The 20,400-nt window shown below is 53.0% G+C and overlaps 1 protein-coding gene across 4 annotated transcripts in view; it reads left to right on the top strand.

The window, feature by feature from the left end:
* The window catches only part of KANSL3 (KAT8 regulatory NSL complex subunit 3), a 25,855-nt gene extending 5,455 nt beyond the window's left edge, over positions 1-20,400 (top strand). The window contains exons 9-22 of one of the 4 annotated variants that reach the window (XR_012778697.1): positions 221-295; positions 1,188-1,345; positions 2,258-2,321; positions 2,826-3,026; positions 3,308-3,464; positions 4,804-4,881; positions 8,104-8,295; positions 10,019-10,103; positions 11,006-11,160; positions 11,637-11,749; positions 12,367-12,586; positions 12,837-12,970; positions 19,704-19,781; positions 19,949-19,997. Coding sequence is in view for 3 of the 4 variants with exons in the window: in XM_075523653.1 (XP_075379768.1) it covers positions 221-295; positions 1,188-1,345; positions 2,258-2,321; positions 2,826-3,026; positions 3,308-3,464; positions 4,804-4,881; positions 8,104-8,295; positions 10,019-10,103; positions 11,006-11,160; positions 11,637-11,749; positions 12,367-12,586; positions 12,837-12,970; positions 17,291-17,453; positions 19,704-20,281 (2,373 nt within the window). In the remaining variant the exon portion in view is untranslated. Of the gene's footprint in view, positions 1-220; positions 296-1,187; positions 1,346-2,257; positions 2,322-2,825; positions 3,027-3,307; positions 3,465-4,803; positions 4,882-8,103; positions 8,296-10,018; positions 10,104-11,005; positions 11,161-11,636; positions 11,750-12,366; positions 12,587-12,836; positions 12,971-14,880; positions 15,453-17,290; positions 17,454-19,703 lie in introns of those variants that run through there. The other 3 variants (XM_075523653.1, XM_075523655.1, XM_075523654.1) reach the window with 3 other exon arrangements.

Below are 20,400 nucleotides of genomic sequence, written 5' to 3'. Positions count from 1 at the left end.
TTCTCTTTCCAAAGCCTGGCTTTGAGACAGACATCCTTTTTGGTCGTGGGGGCGTAAGCCATCTGAGTCATTCCATGTTTTTTCCCCCACTCCTTTAATCAACAAAGCAAGGTGTAAATATGGAAGATATTTCTGTACCCGGCAGGAGCCTGGCAAAGCAGCCTTCGCACCCTCGATGCGCTTGACTGTGAGGATGCTGACTGTTGCTTTTTCTCCCCAGGTTTCAGTGATGGAGTATGTCACTGCAGTTGTGTGCCTTGGATTCCCGCTGCTCACCGTTGATGGCCCCAGAGGGGTAAGGACCAAAGGGAGATGGAGCCTGTACTTTTTTTTAATCTCCCTAGATTGTTTCATAGAATCAAGCTTGGAAGTCCAGTGATAACCGGAAGATTTTTTGAGGAATGTCCGTGTGATTTTTATTTGGAGGAGGTGTGCCCAACAGGCGGGACTGTCGCATTCATAGCAGGATTCTTGACGTGATAGCAGGCGTGAGAAGTCCTGTGTTTGCTTGCCTCTGCTGTGACGTGTTCTTGCAGCTCCTTCCTGGGGTCTCACGTGCAGGTCCCTTAATTGTGTCATTTGGCACCAGAGATTACAACTTGGGTTGCTTTATACAGGGCCCAAATTGCTCCTTTATTAGCTGACCAGCGCGTGACTGGGTTGGGAATGATTATGGTTGTGCTAATGAAATGGCTAATTCTGAGCGTAGTGGGAATCTGTATGAAAGGCATTTTCTGGAGCACGGTGCTGCTCTCGAGCAGAGTTTTCTTCAGGACTCGGTACGGCAGTGTAAATCCCATCGGGGCCTCACCCCAGGAAGCTTCGCTGTTGGCGCTTCTTCAGCCTTATCGTGGGTTTGTGCGGCAAAAGCTTGGAAGGAGGAAAATGCAGTGAAATAGGGTTTCTGAGGGGGAGGGCATCAGTCTGAGCTGTTAATGAGTAACAGCGCTATGTACTCATTCAGCTTTTGAGTCAGTCTTTCTCACGAGATGTTTAAACGAACCGCACAGTTTATACTTCTCTCCTTTCAGGCTGCGGTTGGTATGTACTGGGATTGCACTCTCTGCCCCTGTGGCATGTGCCTTCCCTTTTTGGAAATCCTCGTCTAATTCAGAAAGGTGTTTGGCTCCAAAGACTCTGCGTCCTGGATCAGTCCTTCCGGATTACAGTTCCCCTTGCTCTTGCAGGATGTTGACGACCCCCTCTTGGAGATGAAGACCCCTGTCCTCTTTGTGATCGGTCAGAATTCCCTGCAGTGCAACATCGAAGCGATGGAAGATTTCCGGGAGAAAATACGAGCCGATAACAGCATGGTGGTGGTGGGAGGAGCAGATGACAATCTCAGGTAAGGGTCTGCGAGATGGATATTCTCTTCCCAGGAACATTGGGCAAGATCTGAGCGTGCTGCATCCCAAAAAAACCCCAAATTTGGTACTGAAACTAGACGGGAACTACATAACAGAGCTGACCTTGATGGAGCATTTTTATTCAAAACCTGGTATGTTGGATAGAGGTTGGTTTTCTGTGATAAATCTGCATCCTTTCTCCCAGTGGTAAGTTAAAGATCCAGGGTGCAGTGCGGTATGACACTAGAGCAAGTATTTGCTATTTCATGCCACCCCTGGCTCTGGAATACGTAGCTTTTGGAGGCTGTGCACAGAATTGGGATAAGGAGGCTGTAACAGCCTTGCAGGAAGCAAGAAGCTCTTAAGGTTTCAGTAGATTTTGGAGCTTGTTCTTCTGTCACACTTGTGCATGGTTGGAATAACTGCACCAAAAACCTGAGCAAGTCGTGTATGAGAATAGCGTTGGCCTGATGCTAGACCTGGACCCAGCAGCGCAGACAAGATTTTGGAGCATCGTATAAGTCAGAAATCTATAGCAGGGATAATCAGTAAAGGAGAGGAAAGAAATAAACGTAAAACTCTCATACTGGGTCTGAAGACAGAGCTCTGAAGGGAAGGAAATGTCATATTTACTTTGGAAAATGCTTTTGGGATGCTGGGCGTTTTTCCTCAGTCATCGAAGTTTGTCTCGGCGCTTCTGAGGGATGAATCTCGTCCTTCCGGTAGACGATAGTCTTGAGTTGAGAGCTGACGGAGCTGGCTCTTGCCTTACTCTGTGTCTAACTGGGTAAGGGAGAGAGCTTGCTGTTGCTTGAATCTTGCTCTCAGGTGAAGAACGATGTTGCTAGTGTGAAAGTGGAAAACCAAATGTGTGTTGACTTCCATCTGCGGGTTTTGGTTTTTTTTAATAGGATAAGCAAAGCCAAAAAGAAGTCAGAAGGCCTGACCCAGAGTATGGTGGACAGATGTATCCAGGTAACCACAGAAGTCTTCCTTTTACACCTTATATCTATAAAAACAAAAAAAAAATCTGTGCTGAAATGTCTCAGTGACCAGAAGTTATAACCTTACTGCCAGGATTGGTTGGACGAAGGTAATCTCTCTCCTGAGTGGGGTTTTGAAGTGGCTATCTCCTTTCAGGAGAAGAGACGTGAGCTTCCTCGTAGTGCACCTTAAAAAAAGAGCAGTTTTCTGAGTCTTCCAGTACATCTGCCTGAGGAAGCAAGCGGTACTTTTGGGATCATTAGAGGAACCATCGTGTTTCTCTCCTGTGTGTCAGAAATCAGTGGAGTGTGAGGTTTAGTGAGAAAGCCAAGGTCTATCTGTAAGGTTTTATGGTTTCTTTTTGCGGGATAGTAAACCTAGAGAGCCTTATCCCTTTGGCCCTTTGGGAATCTTTCATTCTTTTTTTGCTGTGAAGATCAGTTGTTTAGAGACCTGCACACCACTTAGTCTAACTATTTCTTTCATCCTTCCTAGGATGAAATAGCCGACTTCTTGACTGGCGTCCTCACCCGAGCAGAGAGCCACTCGGGCTCCGATCCCCGTGACCTGGATGCTGAGAAGAAGAAGAAGCCACGTGACTCGACCAGGAGGGATCTGTCGTTTGACTTGCCGGAAAGAACCAGCAGGCCTGCCTCGCCGGCAGCCAAAGTGCCTGCCTCGCCTTCAGGCTCGGAGGTGGGGGCTTTCTCTGGGATACTTTGAGCTGGGAAAGGCAGAGTTGTGTAAAGAAATGCTTTTGTACCGCTGAAATATGGGGTGAGAGACGTGGTTAGTGTCGGAAGAGGGAGGTGAGAGGATACGGAGGGACTAATGGCTTGTGGTGGGGCAAACGAACCTTCAGAAATAGATCTGCTCCAAGAGGGTGCACCTTCTTGCCTGTGTGCTGCTACGCTCAGGGTTACGACTGCCTCTTAGGGAAACGTTGGGGGTAAGAGGTGTACCTTCTCTTTGAGCAGGACTTATCCAGCGTCTCCAGCAGCCCCACTTCAAGCCCCAAGACTAAAATGGCTGCTGTGTCCTCCATCCAGAAGCCCAGCCAGATCGGCACCACGCAGCTGCTGAAGAGGCAGGTGCAGAGGACGGACACTGTCCTGACGCACAAACAGGCACAAGGTAACGCCCCACAGCTTTCCCACCCTCTTAGCATCCAGATTTTTGGTCTTTATCTGTCCTGATGTGTTTAGGTTTTTGTCTTCTGAGTCTTGTCTTGAATTCCAAGCTCCCTGTGGCAGCTTTTTCTACAGCTCAGTCCCCCGTCACTGTCATCCAAAGGCAGCAGCCTGTGGAGGGTTGAAATTAGGTTGGAATTGGTGTTTCTGCAGCTTGTGGAGCCTTGCTGCTGTTCAAAGTGGGAAGGGTTTTCACTTGCTCTGGCTGACCAAATCACTGCTCTAATTCTTTTTCAAGTGTGTTGACTGGTGTCTCGTATCCTTGACGGCTGCTTGGGAGGGAGACTACAGGCGCTCAGGAGATGATTGAGGCTATTGAATTGTGGCAGAAAAAGTGGGGCTTGGGTAATTACAGAGTCATCTTGCATCAAATGGCAGTGGAAAACCTGCTCTGAATAAGAAACCAGCTTGAGCTGTGGAGTTTTTTTGTCCTGTTAGATGCGGATTAAAAAGCTCATGGTGCAGCTTCAGTCTGATTGTGAACACTGTGAATGTAGGTAATGGTTTTGTTGATGATGATCCCTTCTGGCAAACTTAAGCGGCACCTGGGGAATAGTTTTCCATCCTCCCTCTGTCCTTATTTCTTTGTTCAAGACAGACCTGAACAGGCTTGTTGTTGTCTCCTGCAACAGTGTGACCCTCCACATTCTCTAAAGTCTTCCTCTAACTCAGGGAGGGAAGTTGAAGCTTGGATCTCCCTTGATTTCTCAGCCCACGGACTAAAGAAATCTATTCCTTTGTTGTTGTCGTTGAGGGAGGAAGTTTCTAGATAGCACGCGGGAGGAGGGTCTGTGGAGTGGGGTGTGTTGCGGCCGCCTTGTTTTGTCAGGAGCGCTGCTGCAGCGTGGCTTCTGGCCTGCGTTTTGTGGCTGTAGCTGTTCAGGGATGTGCTGGCTGACATCTCCCAGCTGCTCTCAGCTTCTTGGTGCAACCGCTTGGTCAAGCTAGCCATGCCTCTCGCAGCCAAGCCTGCTCTCGTTCCCTGGGTGCCGGACCTTTTCCCAGTGGCTGTGGGGCTGGAGAGGGCTCGTGCTGTTGGGACACGCTCTCTGTTGAAAGCTGGGATGATGCCCCTTCTAGTGTCGGATGTGCTACGCTGCCATCCGGAGAGGAGGTCGGTGTGTCTCTGTTGTGCCCCGTGGCTGGATGAATCATGTCTGGAGCTCTCTGCCTGCCTGCCTGCTCCGAGGTCTCTGTCTGTGGGTCGCAGTGGTGTCCCTGGAGTTCCCTGTCCTCCTCCAGAGCCGGGCTGTGATACTGTAATTCTCTCTGATTCATTTCAGCTCAGTTCGCTGCTTTTCTGAAACAAAACATGCTGGTGAGGAAAGCTCTTCCTCCTGGCACCTCTTCATGTCTCTTTGGTGAGTATCTCCTCACTTCTTGCTGTCTCTCTCTCCGTCTCCCTCCTTCTCTCTGTCTCTGCTACCTTCTTTCATCGTCTTCCTCTTCCCTTGCATTGGTTTGGGGATGTGGCCCAATGTGTCCCCTTGTCCCCCTGCTTTTTGCTTTCTCATTGCTGTATTTGAAGCTAAAGCAAATGGCCCACTTGCTAGCTGAGAGCATTAACCTTTCCTGAGCTCTTCCCCTTTCCCTGCTCTGGTGGGTAAATACTGCTCTTCGGGCTGTGTAGTCTGGCAGCCGGTTTGCTCTGATGGACTAAAACTTTGTAGACGATGCGGTGACTTTTTGTGATTATGAGTTTAACCCTTTCCTGTGCTGGGGCTGAGAAGGGGATGTGGACACCAGCCTGGGAAACTGCGTGTGTTGGTGGAGCATTCCAAACACGTGGAGCAGCAAAGGGGCTGTCAGTGGGAGCAGAAACAAGGGACTGCCAAGTGACTTGGAAGGGGCAGATGTAGACGTGTGGAGCAGGGTTTCTTGGCCAGAGAGAGTTAGAGAAGAGCAGAGAGGTCAGGGAGAGGGATGGCTTTGGGAAGATGGTGATGTGGTGGGAGAGGGATGCTGTCTGGACCAGGAGACACGTGGAAGTGAGCAGTCTTTAGTCCTGTGGTCTCTCGCATTGGGTGTTGGAGCACGCAGGGAGGTGGACCTCAGTGTGTGCGGTGCTCTGAGGGTTAGGGATTGAGGGGTGAGATCCACAGCGTATCTAAAGACGCGTTTTGCCGTCTCGAATGGCAGTGACTCTGTGGATCTGGCATTAGGAGAGGACAAGAGGTTGAAATCCAAGGCTTTGGGAGGCTGCGGTGTCGTCACGTGAGCTGTCACTGTCAGTTCTGTATTCGGGTGACCCCAGGGTGCTGAGAGCGTTGATGTGGGCGAGAACTGCCTCTCTGCAACACCCTGAATGCTGGTGCTTTTAACTCGACAAGGCAAGCGCTGGACGCAGAGAAGCTGGTGGTATTTTGGCATGCTGTGTAGAGACTCCTAAGATTCAGGCTCCCTGCTTGCCCTGAACACGCACAAGATGTAGGCCAAGCTGCACATATACAACTGTGGTAACAAACTCTTGAGGCAAGTATTGGTCCAAGCTGGTTGTTTTAAAGGTTTGTTTCTCCCTTGAGCCTTGTTTTGTGCTCTCTCCTGTGCGAAGAGGTTAGCCTGGGAGCACACACGGAGCCCTGAACTTATCCAGAGTTCCCCCACCCAGCGTCTGCTGGGAAGAGAAACCACGCTGGATGTTACCCCGCTGGTGGGGAGATGTGGAGAGGCTGGCACCAGCCTGCCCTGCCTTTTGATAAGATCAAAAGCTCATTAAGATCTTTGGGCTCGTTACTGCATTGGCTTGGCTGCTTGAGCCGCGAGGTAGGAAGCCGGGGTGCGTGCCTTGGGAGCGTTCGCTGTTGTTTTGGGAGCGGGGTGCTCCTCCCGAACACGCAGCCAGCCCTTCGCGGCGGGGGTCTGCGTGCCCCTGCGCGAGCAGAAGCGGGCTCCGCTCTCGTGTGGTGGGGACACAGAGGGACGTTGGGTCACTGCTCGCCGATGCTTTGAGGGGCACCTAACGCCACTGCCTGTGCATGTGCCGTTTCACTGTCCTGCTTGGCTGGTGGCACTTTTGGGGGGGCTTTGGTGCCTGCAGTCTGTGCACGCCTGATGAGGTCTCTCTGGACGGCGATTTGGACGATGCATGTTTGCAGGTGGGTGGGAGGCACACGAGCGTTGCACGAGTGTCACGAGTTAACACGTGGCTCGAGCCACAAGTCCGGCCATTGATAGCAGCACAGCAAGCTTGGTGCTTGTCTTGGGGACCAGAGTGGCCCCGAAACGCTTGGAGTCACCAGACATTTAGGGATTTGGCTGCAGTCTTGTCCTACACCCACAGCTCAGAGGTATGCGGGTGGTGTGATACGCCTGGAGCATATACCTACATATACACACGCACATCTATATCAATTTTATGTAATATATCCATCTCTAGATATATATAAATAAGAAGGTATGTACATCTTGCTCTCTAGGCTGTTGAATATACGGCTGAGATGCCCAGGACCATCTGTAAAGAGGGAGTTAGCTGGCTCAGCAGTGGTCTGCAGAAGCTCTCGATGGAGAGGGCTCTCCGTAGCTTTGCGTAAAGGTCTTTCCCCCTTTGCCGCAGATCACGGCAGCACTCGGGCATAGTGCTGGCTGCATTTCTGAGCGCTGCCAGGCTGCGAACACCACAGCGGGAGGCAGATCTGCGCCCTCGTTTTCGCCCCAGTCCACCAGCATTTCAGGCTGGGGCCGGACGGTTGTACGCCAGCGGTGGGAGACGTGCGGAGAACGGATGGGCAGGATGTGGCAGCTCGTGACCACGTTTTGTTCCTGGGCTGCCCAGAGGCGCTTGTCGTGGGTCCTCTGTGCTTTTTTGGATAGCCCTGGCCCCGGCAAGCTTGTGCTCTAGGCAGGACGAAACGGATGTGACTGGTCAAGGATGTGGCAGCAAAACGAGCCGTTGGTGCGGAAGAGAAATCTCAGCTCGCAGCTTTTCTCCCCTAGTACCGAGCAGCGTAGGGTATGTGGGGGCTTGGCTTTGCTGCAGCACCTTTTGTGCTCACGGCTGCTTTGCTTGGTGCCTCTAAGAAACCTGGATGCTTCAGTCCAGCTCCTGGAGGGCCGGTTACAAGCGCTGGAAGGGATGTGCCAAACAACAGGCATGCAGATACCGTTGCTGGTGTGTCGGAGGAACAGGCGGGCTGACCTCTAATCCCAGCACTGGCAGCACGCCTGCACCAGCTCTGCAAGTCTCTGCGCCCTCGTCCCCTCACCTGGAAATTAGGATTGATTATGCCACGCTTTGAAATGAAAAGCTTTTATGTGGAGATGTGTTATCGCTGTAGGCATCCATTTTTCTTCGCTGCAGAGGTGAGACAGACTTTAAATGCTGTCGTGCCTTAGCCTGTGAGTAGCTTAAGCTAAGTCCTGGCCCTAAGACAGCAGCTTAGGGGACGCGGAAGTCAGCGTAGGTGGTGAAAAGGAGAAGCGCGGGTTCCTGGTGCATGGGAGATGGGTAAGGCTGGCATGGAGGGAGCTGTGGAAGTGTGCATGGGCATGCGTCCCTTCTCCACACCTTGGTGCGCACAGCGGAGCAGTGCTGACCTCGAGGGATCGGCCATCAGTTTTCAAAAAGCTACTTCTGTGTCCCCTAGTTCCAGTCTCATCAGAGCACTCGGACGGGGCTGAGAAAGATGATGTGCGTATGCAGCTGAAGAGGCATCAGACCCCCAGCCCGACCCAGTGCACCAAATCCTCCAAACGAGCCAAAATCAAGGTGACCATTGTCTCTCACGGAGATGCTGCTGGCGTGGGGAACGGAGCACCCCTCACCACCCAGGCAGAAAGTGAGTTGCGATTGCATAGCTGCTTTTTAACCGGAGAGCGGGGTCGTGGCTGTGCCCAGACCCCCTCCTCTGGGGCACGGCGTGGGGAGGGGAGGGGAGCTGTGACTTTTGTTATTTTTGGAGGAGTTAGCTGCAGAAAACAGACGGAGGCTCAAGGTGTGAGTGACTTGGGGATAGCTGGGGAAGCGTGGGGGCTGGCAGCGCATAGGAGCTTGGCAGGAGCCTCTGTTTGCCGTAGCAGCTGGGATTGCACGCTCCAGCGAAATCCTCGACCGCAGCCTTGTGAGCTGCGAGGCGAATTTTACACCTTCCTCTGAGGCATCGAGCCGCTGCTGGAAGCGGGATGCCGGTCCTGGTGGACCCCTTGCTCCAAGTAGGTCATGCGTGTCTCCGGTTCTGCTGCCTGCTCCTGCAACTCCTGTGTGAAGCTCTCACCTGGAACGTGCTCCTGCTTTAGGGATGACAGCGATGTTTCTCCCTCTGGAAGACCTTCGTGCGTTCAGACTTCACGAATCAGCCGAGTGCCCCGCTCTGCTGTTCCCCTTTGGGCCTGAAGTCTGGCACAATATGTGCTCGATACACCTATAAACAATCTCCAGCTCCTCTCCTGCCTCTGCGGCTGGGAAAACCCACTGCGACGAGCGTTGCAGAGGTCCCTGCAGTCCAAGAAGAGGTGATGTGCTCGGCCTTCTTCCCCTTGAGCCTTTGCAAGGAGGCCAGAAGCTTTGGCTACAGTCACCCCTGTGCCTGAAGGATGTTGCCTTGTCACTGCGCACGCTGGCGTATACGACTTCCTCACGTCAGAGCGCAGAGCCCCAGATACGTAAAGCAGTCGCTCGTTACTAGCGTTAGCTCGATGCAGGGCAGGACTGAAAGGTCAGCGTCTCCATTCTGATAGGAAATCAGAGGTTTTCAAAGCTGAGAAATTATTCTGCTCCTTTGGAAGCATCTCTTGGTTAATTTAACAGTTGTTTTGAACTGTGAAAATGAACTAATAAATACACATCCTTTTTTAAGGTTACCGTTTATCTTCTGGCAGCTTTGAAAATCTCTGGTTTCCGGAATCTTTTTTTTTTAATTTTCCAAACTTTACTTCTTTTCACAGAAAGGAAATGAATTGCAGAAGTAAACATGAACCAAAACAAGAATTCCCTCTTACCGTGTGTGAGCAGGAGGAATGCGCAAGACAAACGCAGTTGTATCCCAAAACGCCGCAATAAACAAATATTGTGACTCGTCGCATCCCTGTGTATTTTGTAAAGTGTCTCTAAAGAATGCTTACAAAATCGATCGTTAGCGACCAGCCAGATCCGAATTAATCGGTTGAGGCGGTAGACCTGTGCCGTGATGGACTAGGAGGAGGGGATTAGTGGAGATGACGTTTAGGAGAGAGAAATGTATTTGGTGGTGAGGGCCTGAGATTTCACTGCTTACAGATTTTGAAGCTGATTCCTTCAATCCCGTCTGTCGTAACACTTCCACGATGGCAGCTTTCTGGTTTTTATTCGCAACTCTGTTCTGTTTAATACTCCCGATCTCCTGTAGCGTGGTGGCTGGAGTGTGTGTTTATGGCTGCTGCGGAGGTTTCCTTGAGAAGATGCTTTGTGAGCAGGATGAGCCCGTGGTCTGCAGCGCTGTGTCTGTGGGTAGCTGTGTGAGAGAGGGGGAATCCCTAAAGACTCGTGGAGGAGAGTGAGTGAGCTTTCTTCTTTTTCTTTCGCAGTTGTCGCTGGAAAGCCGGTCCCCATGGCTGTTGGCCAGTCTGTGTCGGGCGCAAAGGAGCTGTCAGGACTGCTCACCACCCCCAAGTGAGTGCGACTTTGTTTTTTATAAGCTGTGGGTCGTCTTGACAGGCTGCTGATGGGAAGCACCGCAACAGGGTGATTTCTGCATGTGGAGCTTTCTGGTATCTTGCTTATGACGGGAATTTTCTGAAGTGCAGGAGGCTCTTAGGCTCCTGAAAACCATTTATCAACCAGCAGTCAAGTCTGAGAGTGGCAGAAATGGGCAGAAGTAGAAGGTATTGTGGCTGTTGGGCTATATTTCTGTATGGTTTCCCAAATCCAAGTTTGCTTATCTCTGTCTTTTGAATGACTGTGGTGTCTTTGCCAGAAATTCAGTGTTGTCTTTAATCCTTCCCTTCATTCCCTCTAAGTCAAGCATTTTTTTTTCCAAAGATAGGAGAAAGAAGCCTCAATATCAGTTCATGAAGTTGATTAACTGGCCGTAGGGATTTCTGTTGGGGAATGAATCTGACATTGACATCTCACATCACTGTTTTCCCTTTTAATTCAAACCAAGTTTTGGAGAACCGGACTCTGACTGATCTGGGAGGGGAGAGGAAGAAGAGCTGTTCTCAAATAGAAAGTAGGTTTTAAACGGGAAATGTTTCACTGCAAGGTAGATTGCTTTTGTGTAGGGTGGCACAGCCCTTCCAGCACCTGGGTAGGCGCACACATGATAATAAGCTCACTTCCAATTTGGAAATACACAGATTTTGCCATAGGTGTTCCTTGTTCTAGCTGCCGCAGTGGACACAGGGAAACTTCTCTTGCTTTGGGTTTTTGTCGCTCGTCAACTCCCTGCCTTGCGCTTCCAGGAGTCCCGCTTGGTCGTGTTAGGCCAGTGACGGCTCGCTGTCAAAGCCAACTCGCCTTGCCCTGTGTGGTTCATCGTTGACTGGAGTCTTTCTCTTCTGCTCGCTTTGTAGGCTGAGTTCAGCAGCAGAAACCTCCTCCATGAGTCCTGCTCCGTCTGCCGTGATCCCCAGCAGCACGGCACCCAGCGCTTTCCATGCTCTGCAGAGCGGGCTGGTGGCTAGCAGTGCCCACTGCCTGCAGGCCCAGCCAGCCAGTACCCTCCAAGGTACCTGCCTCTCTCCATGTCTCTCTTGTGAATGTAAAAGGTAAACCAGGTTCAAAATCGTTCGGTGGATCCTCTTTCTTGCATTCCCTGGTTGCTTTGGGTTTGGCTGAGGCAGCATTTGTAGTGCTTTGCTATAGCAGAGCCTGCAGAGATCCAGTGGGATGCTATAAAGTGAGGCTGAAGGCGCAGTAGGCGACCTGTTAATTGTGTCATTTGTATGTAACGATGTCTTGAGATACCAAAACTGACCTTTTGTCTCCCGGGTATCATAGCTAACCTCGTTTGTAGCTGCAGCAATGAAATGCGTTGGACTGTGTGTGCCGAGTGGCTAGGAGGATCCCCGCCGACCTTGAGGCAGGCTGCTTGGGATGCTGCTCTTTAAAGAACAGTTTTGCAGACGCCTGCCATATGACAGACCTGGAATTTCATGCTGGTGAATTCTCTAAGCCTGATTTCTTTATTATTTACTTCTTTAGGAGCAGCATCTGCCAGCAGCCTGCTGCAAGGGCTGAGCTTCAGCCTGCAGGACATCAGGACCAAGTCATCAGCCCTTCCTGCCAGCGTGGCTGCTGCTGGGCCGCCCGTGCAGGTATGCAGCCTGCAGACACCAGAGATCCCTCTCTGGAGGGAAGCTGTATGGAGGATAAAGCGGTAGGAGTCAGAGGGAACCTAGACAGGCCATGTTTGCTCCAGAATCAGAAGAGGTGAGGGATGGTGGGTGTGAACTGCAGCTGAAATGATGCATCCAAGCCTTGGCGGTGTGCCGGGGGCTAATGGTTCCCCTAAGTGGCATGAGGTCTAGGAAACAGGGCTGTGGGAAGTTGTTTCTAGGCGGTCACGTAGAAAATGCTGAGTAAGAGTTAGAGAATGGATGGGGGGGGAATCAGTGATCTTTCTCTTTCTTGTTCTTCTGGGAAAACGCATGCCTGTGACTTCCCAGGCAAGCTCCCCTCCCTGCAGTTTGAGGCAACCCCTTTCGGAACGGGTGGCTTCATTAGAAGCAGAGCCACAGTTTCTCCCAGTCATGCTTTCAAGTTGAAATGAGTACGTGCAGACTGGAAGGGACAAGTTTACTTGCCTTTAGACTTGCTTGTGGCCACCAGAATGAAGTGTGGAAACTCTGACCTTTAAAGACCTCTAGCTTCTGCGTGAGGGAGAGGCCATCCCCTTTCCTTCCAGGTACTCTGCTTCTGCTTCTGCTTCCAGACCTCAACTGTGAAGACGCCCGCGCCTATCCAGAACCTGAGTGCCATAACTACCGGTACCGGCACAATTGTCCGCACCATCCCGGTTGCCACCTCTTTGTCTCTGGGAGCCTCAGCGAGCGGGAAGCCCACGGCCATTCACCAGCTGCTGACAAATGGGGGACTGGCGAAGCTGGCCAGCAGTCTCCCTGGCTTGGCTCAGATCTCCAACCAGGCAGCAGGTGAGGGAGAAGGGGGATGCGATGCGAGAACAGGCATGCGATGCAGGTGCCTGGAGCACCCCATCACCCCAAGACCAGCATTTCCGAAGCTTATTTTGCCTTTGAGCCGTAGCTACGGACAGCTGCGTGCGCTAGCCATTTCTGAGCAGCTGCCTTTAATGGGAAGAGGCTTCTGGTGCAGCCCCCGGTTGGTGAACGTGGCCTCTGCCGTCCCCGTGTCTCAGGGGCGTCTCGCTTGTGTGTTCTCTAGGCTTGAAGGCCCCAACGACCATTACTGTGACGCTGCGTGGGCAGCCCAGCCGCGTGACCACGCTTAGCCAGGCTGCGATGGGGACTGTCCAGCCCCAGCTTGAGGAACAGCCGATGCAGACGCAGGCACCTCAGGTAATTTTTGGCGTCTTCTCTATAGAGAAAGTGCCCGCTGTTGCTTTTCTGAGCTTTTCCTGACCATCGTAGTCAAGGGCAGATATAGCTGTTGTGGGGAAAGTGTTCTTGGTCACATCTCTTGGGTGCGATGAGCTTTGTTGCTTTGCTGAGGCCACACAGAAAGGGGCCTGGCGAGGCGGTGGTTAAGAGGACCCGGTTCATCTTCACGTCTGTTAGTGGCAGGGTCGATTTGTGCTCGATATCACGCTAGTACTGTACCGAGGGAATCTCCGGCTAGACTTCGAAAGCTGACATCAGCATGGAAATATTACTGAAGCTCCAGGCTTTCTTGGCAGTAACGGGTTTTGGTGGGAGGAGGAAAGCTGCTTGTAGAGTGTTCAGGCAGGAGAGTGGGCTGGCCATGCTGGCTGGAGCCGTATTCCTCTTGAAAATGCTGCTTCTGACTATTAGATGCCCTGATGTGAGGCTGGGCCCTGTGGGTGTTGGGGATACTGTCCTATTTCCTTCTGCAGGTCCCCAACTCCTGCTTTTTCTCACTGCCATGCTGTTGAAATCAATTTATGAAGTGCTGAATGTGTGCTCCAAGGTTGTACCTCTTCGATTCAGATCTCCTTTTGGAAGTGGATCACTGACAGTAGGAAAAGCTCTTACTATTTGGACTCTTCAACGTGTGCCAGGAACTGTCTCAAGGATCCTGCCTGCCTTCCTGCTTCCTAGCTGTTAATTCTTGGTGCGGTTGAGTTGAAAGCACAAGATGCCAAGTTGGAGAGGGGTTTTTTTGTTGTTGTGAACGTAGTGGTCTTGGGTACTGTGACGTGGACCTCTCAACCCCAAATCCTGGAGGTAGCAAAAGGGGTGAATTTACTGCAGGTGTATCCTTGGGCTCTGTTTTAAACCACTGCTGATTTTGAGATGGATCCGTAAATGTGAGGGTGGAAAGGTTGGCTCTGACTCCCTGCACCGGACAGTTGGTCAGCGGTGGTTGTGATGTGCCATCAGCAAGGTTGACCCAAGCTCAGATGGCTTCCCCATGGTCTCGGCTCCGGCGCTGTGCAACACTCGCGTCTCTCCTGTAGATGCTTTCCTGGATGTGAGGATGTAGGAGAAAATGGGCAGCCCAGGCCTGTGGTCTGCCTCGCGGGACTGAAGGAGGCGTTGCAGGAAAAGGGCCGCTGGTTGCCTGCGTATATGCTGAGGGGTACAACTGACTGTCCAACCGATCCTGGCTGCAGTGATTTGAGGCAGGCATTTGCAGGGAGAAGGTAGTTCAAAGGACAAGTCAACAAGCTCCCAGAATGATAAATTCTTGGGCAGTCGGACGAGAGTGGGATCAAGCTCCAGCGGGGATCAAGCTCCAGTTCCCAACAGGGATTAACAAACTGGCACTGAAGGCTGAGGACGCCAAGATCACTCCAGACTGGCAGGGTTTGTTTGTTGCTGGTTTTTTTTTTCTCTTGCACGTGATTTTCCTACTTTTGACAGCGCTAACGCAGGTCCCGGGCAGGTAAGCTGGTGTAGGAGAGACAGAGCAATCTTCGCTTTGTAGACGAAGCTCTGTAGTTTTGGTCCCTGTTGCTGGGCTGGCTCGAGCTGTGGGCAGCGTCGTGGAGGCAGGGAGCGTGCTTCTGCTCCTCGCTGCTGTCTGCAGAGGCTCTTTGAGGTTGCTGGAAGCCCTGAGAGATATTTAGGGAGGCATTACCCTAAAGGTGAAGCCTTTGGATGGAAGTTGGGTAAGTATTAACAGCAGTAGCCATAAATCCTTAATTTGCCCTGCGCTGCTTTAGAGCTGGCATTGCACCCACCGTTGCCGGTAGTTTCCACGCGGAGTCCTGGTTTACTGCTGGTTAAAGCTCAGATTTGGGAGCATCCACGTCCTTCCTCCCTTGACTTTTCTGTGTTTCTTTCAGTCACTTCGCTAACGGGACAGAGCCTGCGAGCATCGGCAGAGCTGAGCTTAAAGCCGGCTAAAGTAGAGCTCGGAAACGTAGAGCTAGTGACACTCAGTGCCGATCCCACCTAAGCAGCGCGTGAGTCGCTTTCGTAGGTCTCAAACTCTTCATCCGTGTTGGAGGCAGCCTTTGTGCTCTTCAAAGAAACCATTTGAACTGGCGTGCTTTCCTTTACGTCCTTCGTTACGTTTGAGAGACCCTAAATACCCAGCAGAACAGTAACTCCACAGTGTAATGAAACGTGGTACAGATCAGATCGACTCCGGGATTAACGAGTTTGTGTGCGGGTTAATGTTTTAAGGCACTTGGAACTGGATATTAAATTGTACGCTGTGACTTTTACCTACAATGCTGAGCTTGTGTGTTCAAGGTAGCGCTTCATTGTGTGGCCGGCTGCGAGAGTTGCTTCAAAAGCAAACTGAAAGCTGGCTTTTACAGGAAATGGAATGAGCTGTGTGTTTTCGTAACTAATTATAGCCCTTGACATCAGCTCCTGTGTACCTTTAGCACATAGGATTACGTAATCCAGTAGGGCTTCCTGTAAAAGAGCAAATTTACAAAAGGCTTTGGGGGATAACGCCGAGGGCTTAAACTCTTGTGTTTTCAGCAGTAGCCAAAGCTGCGGTCGGTCGGTTGGGTTCCCTTTGAAATTCCAGCTGACGGCTCCGCTGTGCCTGCGCAGGAAGCGTGAAGCCCACGCATCGGCTGTGCGCTGTGATTTTTAAACTCTGGGGGCCGGGGCGATGCCTGTAGCAGCTGAGATGCAGTTTGAGTGGGTAACTCTTTTCCTTCCCCCGTGGGCATTAAACGGGAGGTGGAAGACTGAGGAATCTCCCTGGGGAGTTTGGTGCAAATGCTTTCTGTGAGTAGCGGAGTAAGAAGAAGCAAGAGTGTTTGGGTGGCTTTAAAGTGAAAATACACGCAAGCTTCAGCTTCTCTTTTCAAGAAACTGCTCCACGGTGGTTTGAACGTGGCTTTTTGTATCAGTTCCCCTCTGCAGCGTGGTTATAGCCTGACAGGAGCTCCATAAAGTGTGGAGTGATGCCGATGCTGGATGACGCTCTTGTTTTCTGCTTAGTGGCGTGAAGATTTATGCTGCGATGACTGGAGCTGCAAGCTGGGGCATCACGGTTTGTGCTTTGGGCAAGGGTCTCCCTCGGATGGCACGAGGAGAGCTCTGACTCCAGCCCTTGCCGCTGCCCAGAGCCAGCTGCTGGTGGTGGATGTGCTGGAAGCAGGCAGTAAAGACCTTTCTTTTCCTGAAGTCTGACCCTTTCCACTCCCAGGGGCAGAAATATTAATTAGAGCTAATGGAGCACCGTTAAATTGCTGCACAAGGCATGGAAAAGCAGGTTGTGACCTGCATGAGCATCAGGTAGGGGGGGCTCAGACTTAAGCGCTGCTTGTCAGTGGTGGAGGAAAGTGAGCAAGTTGGGTCAGAGAAGTCTGACCGAAGAGGTGGGTGTTTTGTAGCTGGAAAAGCTGCTTTGGAGCTTGAATTATGTCAGCTCAGGGCTGTGAGGGCTCCCAGGGAGAGCACAGGAGCCCATCCACTCGTCTCCCTGCAGCATCAGATTGCAGATGCACCTGGACAGAGTTCAGGCAAGCGAAGCCGACCCAGAGGCGTTTGAAGAACCCCTCAAACAGGGAAATTTCCAGGTATTTCACTGAAGCTTGGTGCTCTCCAGGGTGTGCTGCCATCTGCCTTAGGACACAAATCCAAACTCCCCAGTTGTCCCAGTATTGGACATCTGTGGACATCTGGTGCTGTGTAACCAGCTGGTTCTTGTCAGAGGGGCTTGTACATCTTCGTCAAGCAAGAGGGAAACTCTTCCGATGCAGAGGATGGTGTATGCTGTTCCAGTTTTCGCTGGGCTTGCACTGGTGCTGCTGGTAATAGCACGTCGTTCTTGCGAGCGGGTCTGCACAATGCAGGAATCGTTCTTGAGCTCTTGGCTGTTGCTTCACTATTGCTGTGGAGGAAACGAGAGCAGGACTGATTTCCCTGACACCCAGAGATGGGGATAGAGCCATCCCAGTCCGCTCCAGAAAAAGGCAACGAGTTTGTGCCAGTCTCAGCCCAAGCACCCACAGCGGTGTTGATGCTGCAAATGACACCATCGCACTTTTAAAATCCAGATCTCCGCAGTTTTTCTCTCATTACGCATTTTTCTGCGAACTTGGTGATGACTGGTCAGAGCAAGGGCAAGGCTAGAAGAAGCAGGGAGAGGGTGTGCTCTGATTATATTCCGGTTTTTTTAGGTGAGGGCTAGCACAGGTCACGAGGAATGGTTGCAGCCCCCCGCAGATGGTGTATCCTCGGCAGCGGGGCACTTCCAGTAGCTCTCCGTTACTTTAACCCTTCCAGGCTCCAGACGGTGCTGTTGGGAACCTGGCCGCCCCAGCTACCAGCGCCGCCTCTCCTGGCAAGCTGCTGTCTCAGATGGATCTCAGCAAAGCCCAGGCTGGCGCAGAGATGGCTCCCGCCGACCCCGCGGCACACCTGACCTCCGCCGCGGCAGCACCCGTAGGTGAGGCGCATGGCAGTCGTGGGGCGCGGGCAGCCGGCCTGGGGACCAGTGCGGAGGCCGGGTTGGAGCCATGCTGCCGGGTGACGCGTGCGGAGACACGCCGGGGGAATAGCTGCCTGAATGCTGCTTATTTTTAAGCCCGTTGCCTTTTTTTTTTTTTTTTTTTTTTTTGTCCCCCCACTTTAAGTTAGGTTCCCCCATGGTTTCTTTGCACAAGGAGTTTTGGCTCAACGCAGCCGTTTTTGAGCAGTTGACGAAGAGCAGAGTGTTAAACTTGAGCCCAGACACAGAAGGCGTTATCTGCACTTTGTGTTTAGGGTCCCCGTCACGCGCTCGTAGCGCTAAGCACTCTCCCTGCTGCCTACATTTATTTACCTTGCCTGGGGAGAGCAGACCCATCCAGTTACAACTAAATAAATATTGCAGAGCCGCTACCCAGCCAGTAGCCTCAGACTTTAAAAAAAAAAATAAAACCCGACAAAAAGCAATGATGCAGTCCACTGCATCCTCAAAGGCTTCCGTACCAAAGAGCCCGCTGCCAGCTGAGCCAGGGTTTTCGTTTTCCTCCGTCCAGCCGATTTCCAAGCAAGCGGCAGGGCGAGCGGGCAGTCAGCACTCAGGCCGGATCTGGTGGATGAACTTCAGTGGGGCTGTGCCAGCTTCCCGAAGGGCAAACGAGGCAGCTCTGGAGCGCGTGTGTTTTACCACGCGAGTCTGTTTTCCTTGCAGGTGTTAAACCCAGCTAAGCGACCTCTGCAGACCCTCAAACTCTGCTCTTCTCCCCCAGGACTCAACGTGGAGGTGCAGGAGCACTGGGCTTAGGTCGTCTTCTGTGTGTTTTTTCGCGTTCCTTTTGTTGTTTGTCGTAGCTAGTGGATGAAGCTAGATCTGTGGAGAACTTTACCTGCTTTCGCTGGAGGTTCGGCTTGGCTTTGCATCCAGCGGGGAGGACCAGTTTGTAGGAAAGCTGCTGGAGCAGCAGGGTGGACTGGGGTGTTAGCGCAGAAAATTTTCCAGACTCTCAGTTTTGTGGAGCGGTCGTTGCCGATGTCTTAACAGCATCATCGAGTTGTCTATGCCGCTTCCCCAGCCTGCGTAGGGGTGGCTGGAGTCGCCTGTCCCCGCCGTCCTCCTGCCCTTCCAGCCCCCCTGATCCCCCCAGGATGGCGGGGTCGGTGATCCCATCGCGGTTAGTCGGTTGGCCGTCAGCTTTCGCTCCCTGCCCTCCCTGCTCGAGGCGCTTCATTTCGGAGAGTTCCACGCTGTGCTGGCGGTGTTCGTGCCGTGCTGTCACCGCCGAGGAGTGCGCGGGACGCCGCGGTGCATCTTCGACGCCGCTATATCGGAGAGATACGGTGCCGCGTGCCAGGTGACCCAGCGTGGCTGGGCGTGCCGCTTTCCGCTCCTCGGTGCGGGCTCCTGAGGGACGGAGCGAGTCGCAGCCGTGGGCGACTGCAGGGGCAAACCATGGGCTGCTCCAGGTTGGAGTCTTTCTGGCCAGTGTTGTCTTTAACCAGCAGTGGGTCTCCAGGCTTTTTCCCATCCCTTGAGCCCGTCTAAACCCAGTGATTTAATTTCAGTGAAGTCTCTCTCCCCTCTGTTGCTCTCTGGGCTGTGGCTACTGGAGATGTGGCTGGGGAGCCGACTCGGATGGGGTTAACCACCACGATGCAAGCTCTGCCGTTGCCTTAGAGCACAGAGGGCTTCATTTCATAATGCCTGAAGTCTTTTAGCTGCCTCCTGGGGTGGAGTGTGATGAGGGTCTGAGCACCCTCAGCGCTGCTGGTGGGACGGAGCTGGAGATGCCAGAGATGAGCAAGAACTTGCCTCGAGCCGGGCCGCCGAGGGCAACACGAGCTCGGTGTGGTCTGTGGCAGCTCGGCAGGTAGGATGGGGCAAGATGGAGCCTGCTCAGCTAAGGAAGAACCATGACGTCCTGTCCTAATGGGAGGGGACGTTTGGGGGGAGAAGATCAGACACTGAAGGAAGAGAGAGGCTTCCTTGGGGGATCTGAGCGGTCTGGGAGGGGAGCGGTGCTGATGGTGCCTGAGTTTTGACTCTTGTGGTTTCCTTGCCCAGGCTGTGGCAGCGCTGGGGTTTGTTTTGGGGTCTCGCTCTGGAGAGCGGACAAGGCCGGGCCTTTCTGTTCAGTCTGAAACCCTGCGTCTCTGCCACCGCGGCTGGGGGCTGCAGCCCGGGGTGGGCACCACGTCCCCACGGCTGCTGACCGCGCTTTCCCCTTCTCCGCAGTGACCACCACCAGCCCCATGAAGACGCTCTACGTCATGTCGGACGCCAAGCTGTCTGCGCTTACCAAGTCTGTGATGGGTGAGGCTACCTCTGTCCCCCTCAAACTGCCGGGCATCCAGCCTTCCTCCTCCTCCTCATCTGCCAGCTCTCCCACTGGCGCCGTCACCTTCGCCACCTCCCCCCTGGCCAGTGCCCCCAGCCCTCCCAGCGGCCTGGTACACTCAAAGGTGGGCCCTGTCCTGCAGACCGCTTCCAAGACCGTCATCCTGACCTCGACGCTGGCCACGATGAAGGGCGACGGACCCCTGGGACACATCGGGGAGAAGGTCAGCTTGACCAAGAGCGCTGCGGCCCTCGGCCACGCTCTGGGGGCAGTGGAGACCCTGGGGAGGGTTCCCTCCGTGGTGGACGACGGGAGCACCATCATCCACACCAGAGAGGCTCTGGCCAACAGACACTTGCTGCCCCAGGGCGTGCTGCCAGGAGGGGCCGGCACCACGCTCATAACGCTGGGCAGCAGCCTGGCCAGCTCCTCCATCATCGCCACGGCGGGGCCCACGCTCAGCCAGAAGCCGTAGGGACCCCCGGGACCCTCGGCTGCAACCGGCACTTCGGGAAGACTGAGCTCGGCTGCGGGGTGGGAGAGGAGCGGCCCCGCGGGCACGGGGGGCTGGTTCAGGCTGGAGCAAACTGGGGC

This window comes from Mycteria americana, chromosome 23, assembly GCF_035582795.1.
Source record: "Mycteria americana isolate JAX WOST 10 ecotype Jacksonville Zoo and Gardens chromosome 23, USCA_MyAme_1.0, whole genome shotgun sequence".
Lineage (NCBI taxonomy): Eukaryota > Metazoa > Chordata > Aves > Ciconiiformes > Ciconiidae > Mycteria > Mycteria americana.
This window is presented reverse-complemented; position numbering and strand designations above follow the sequence as displayed.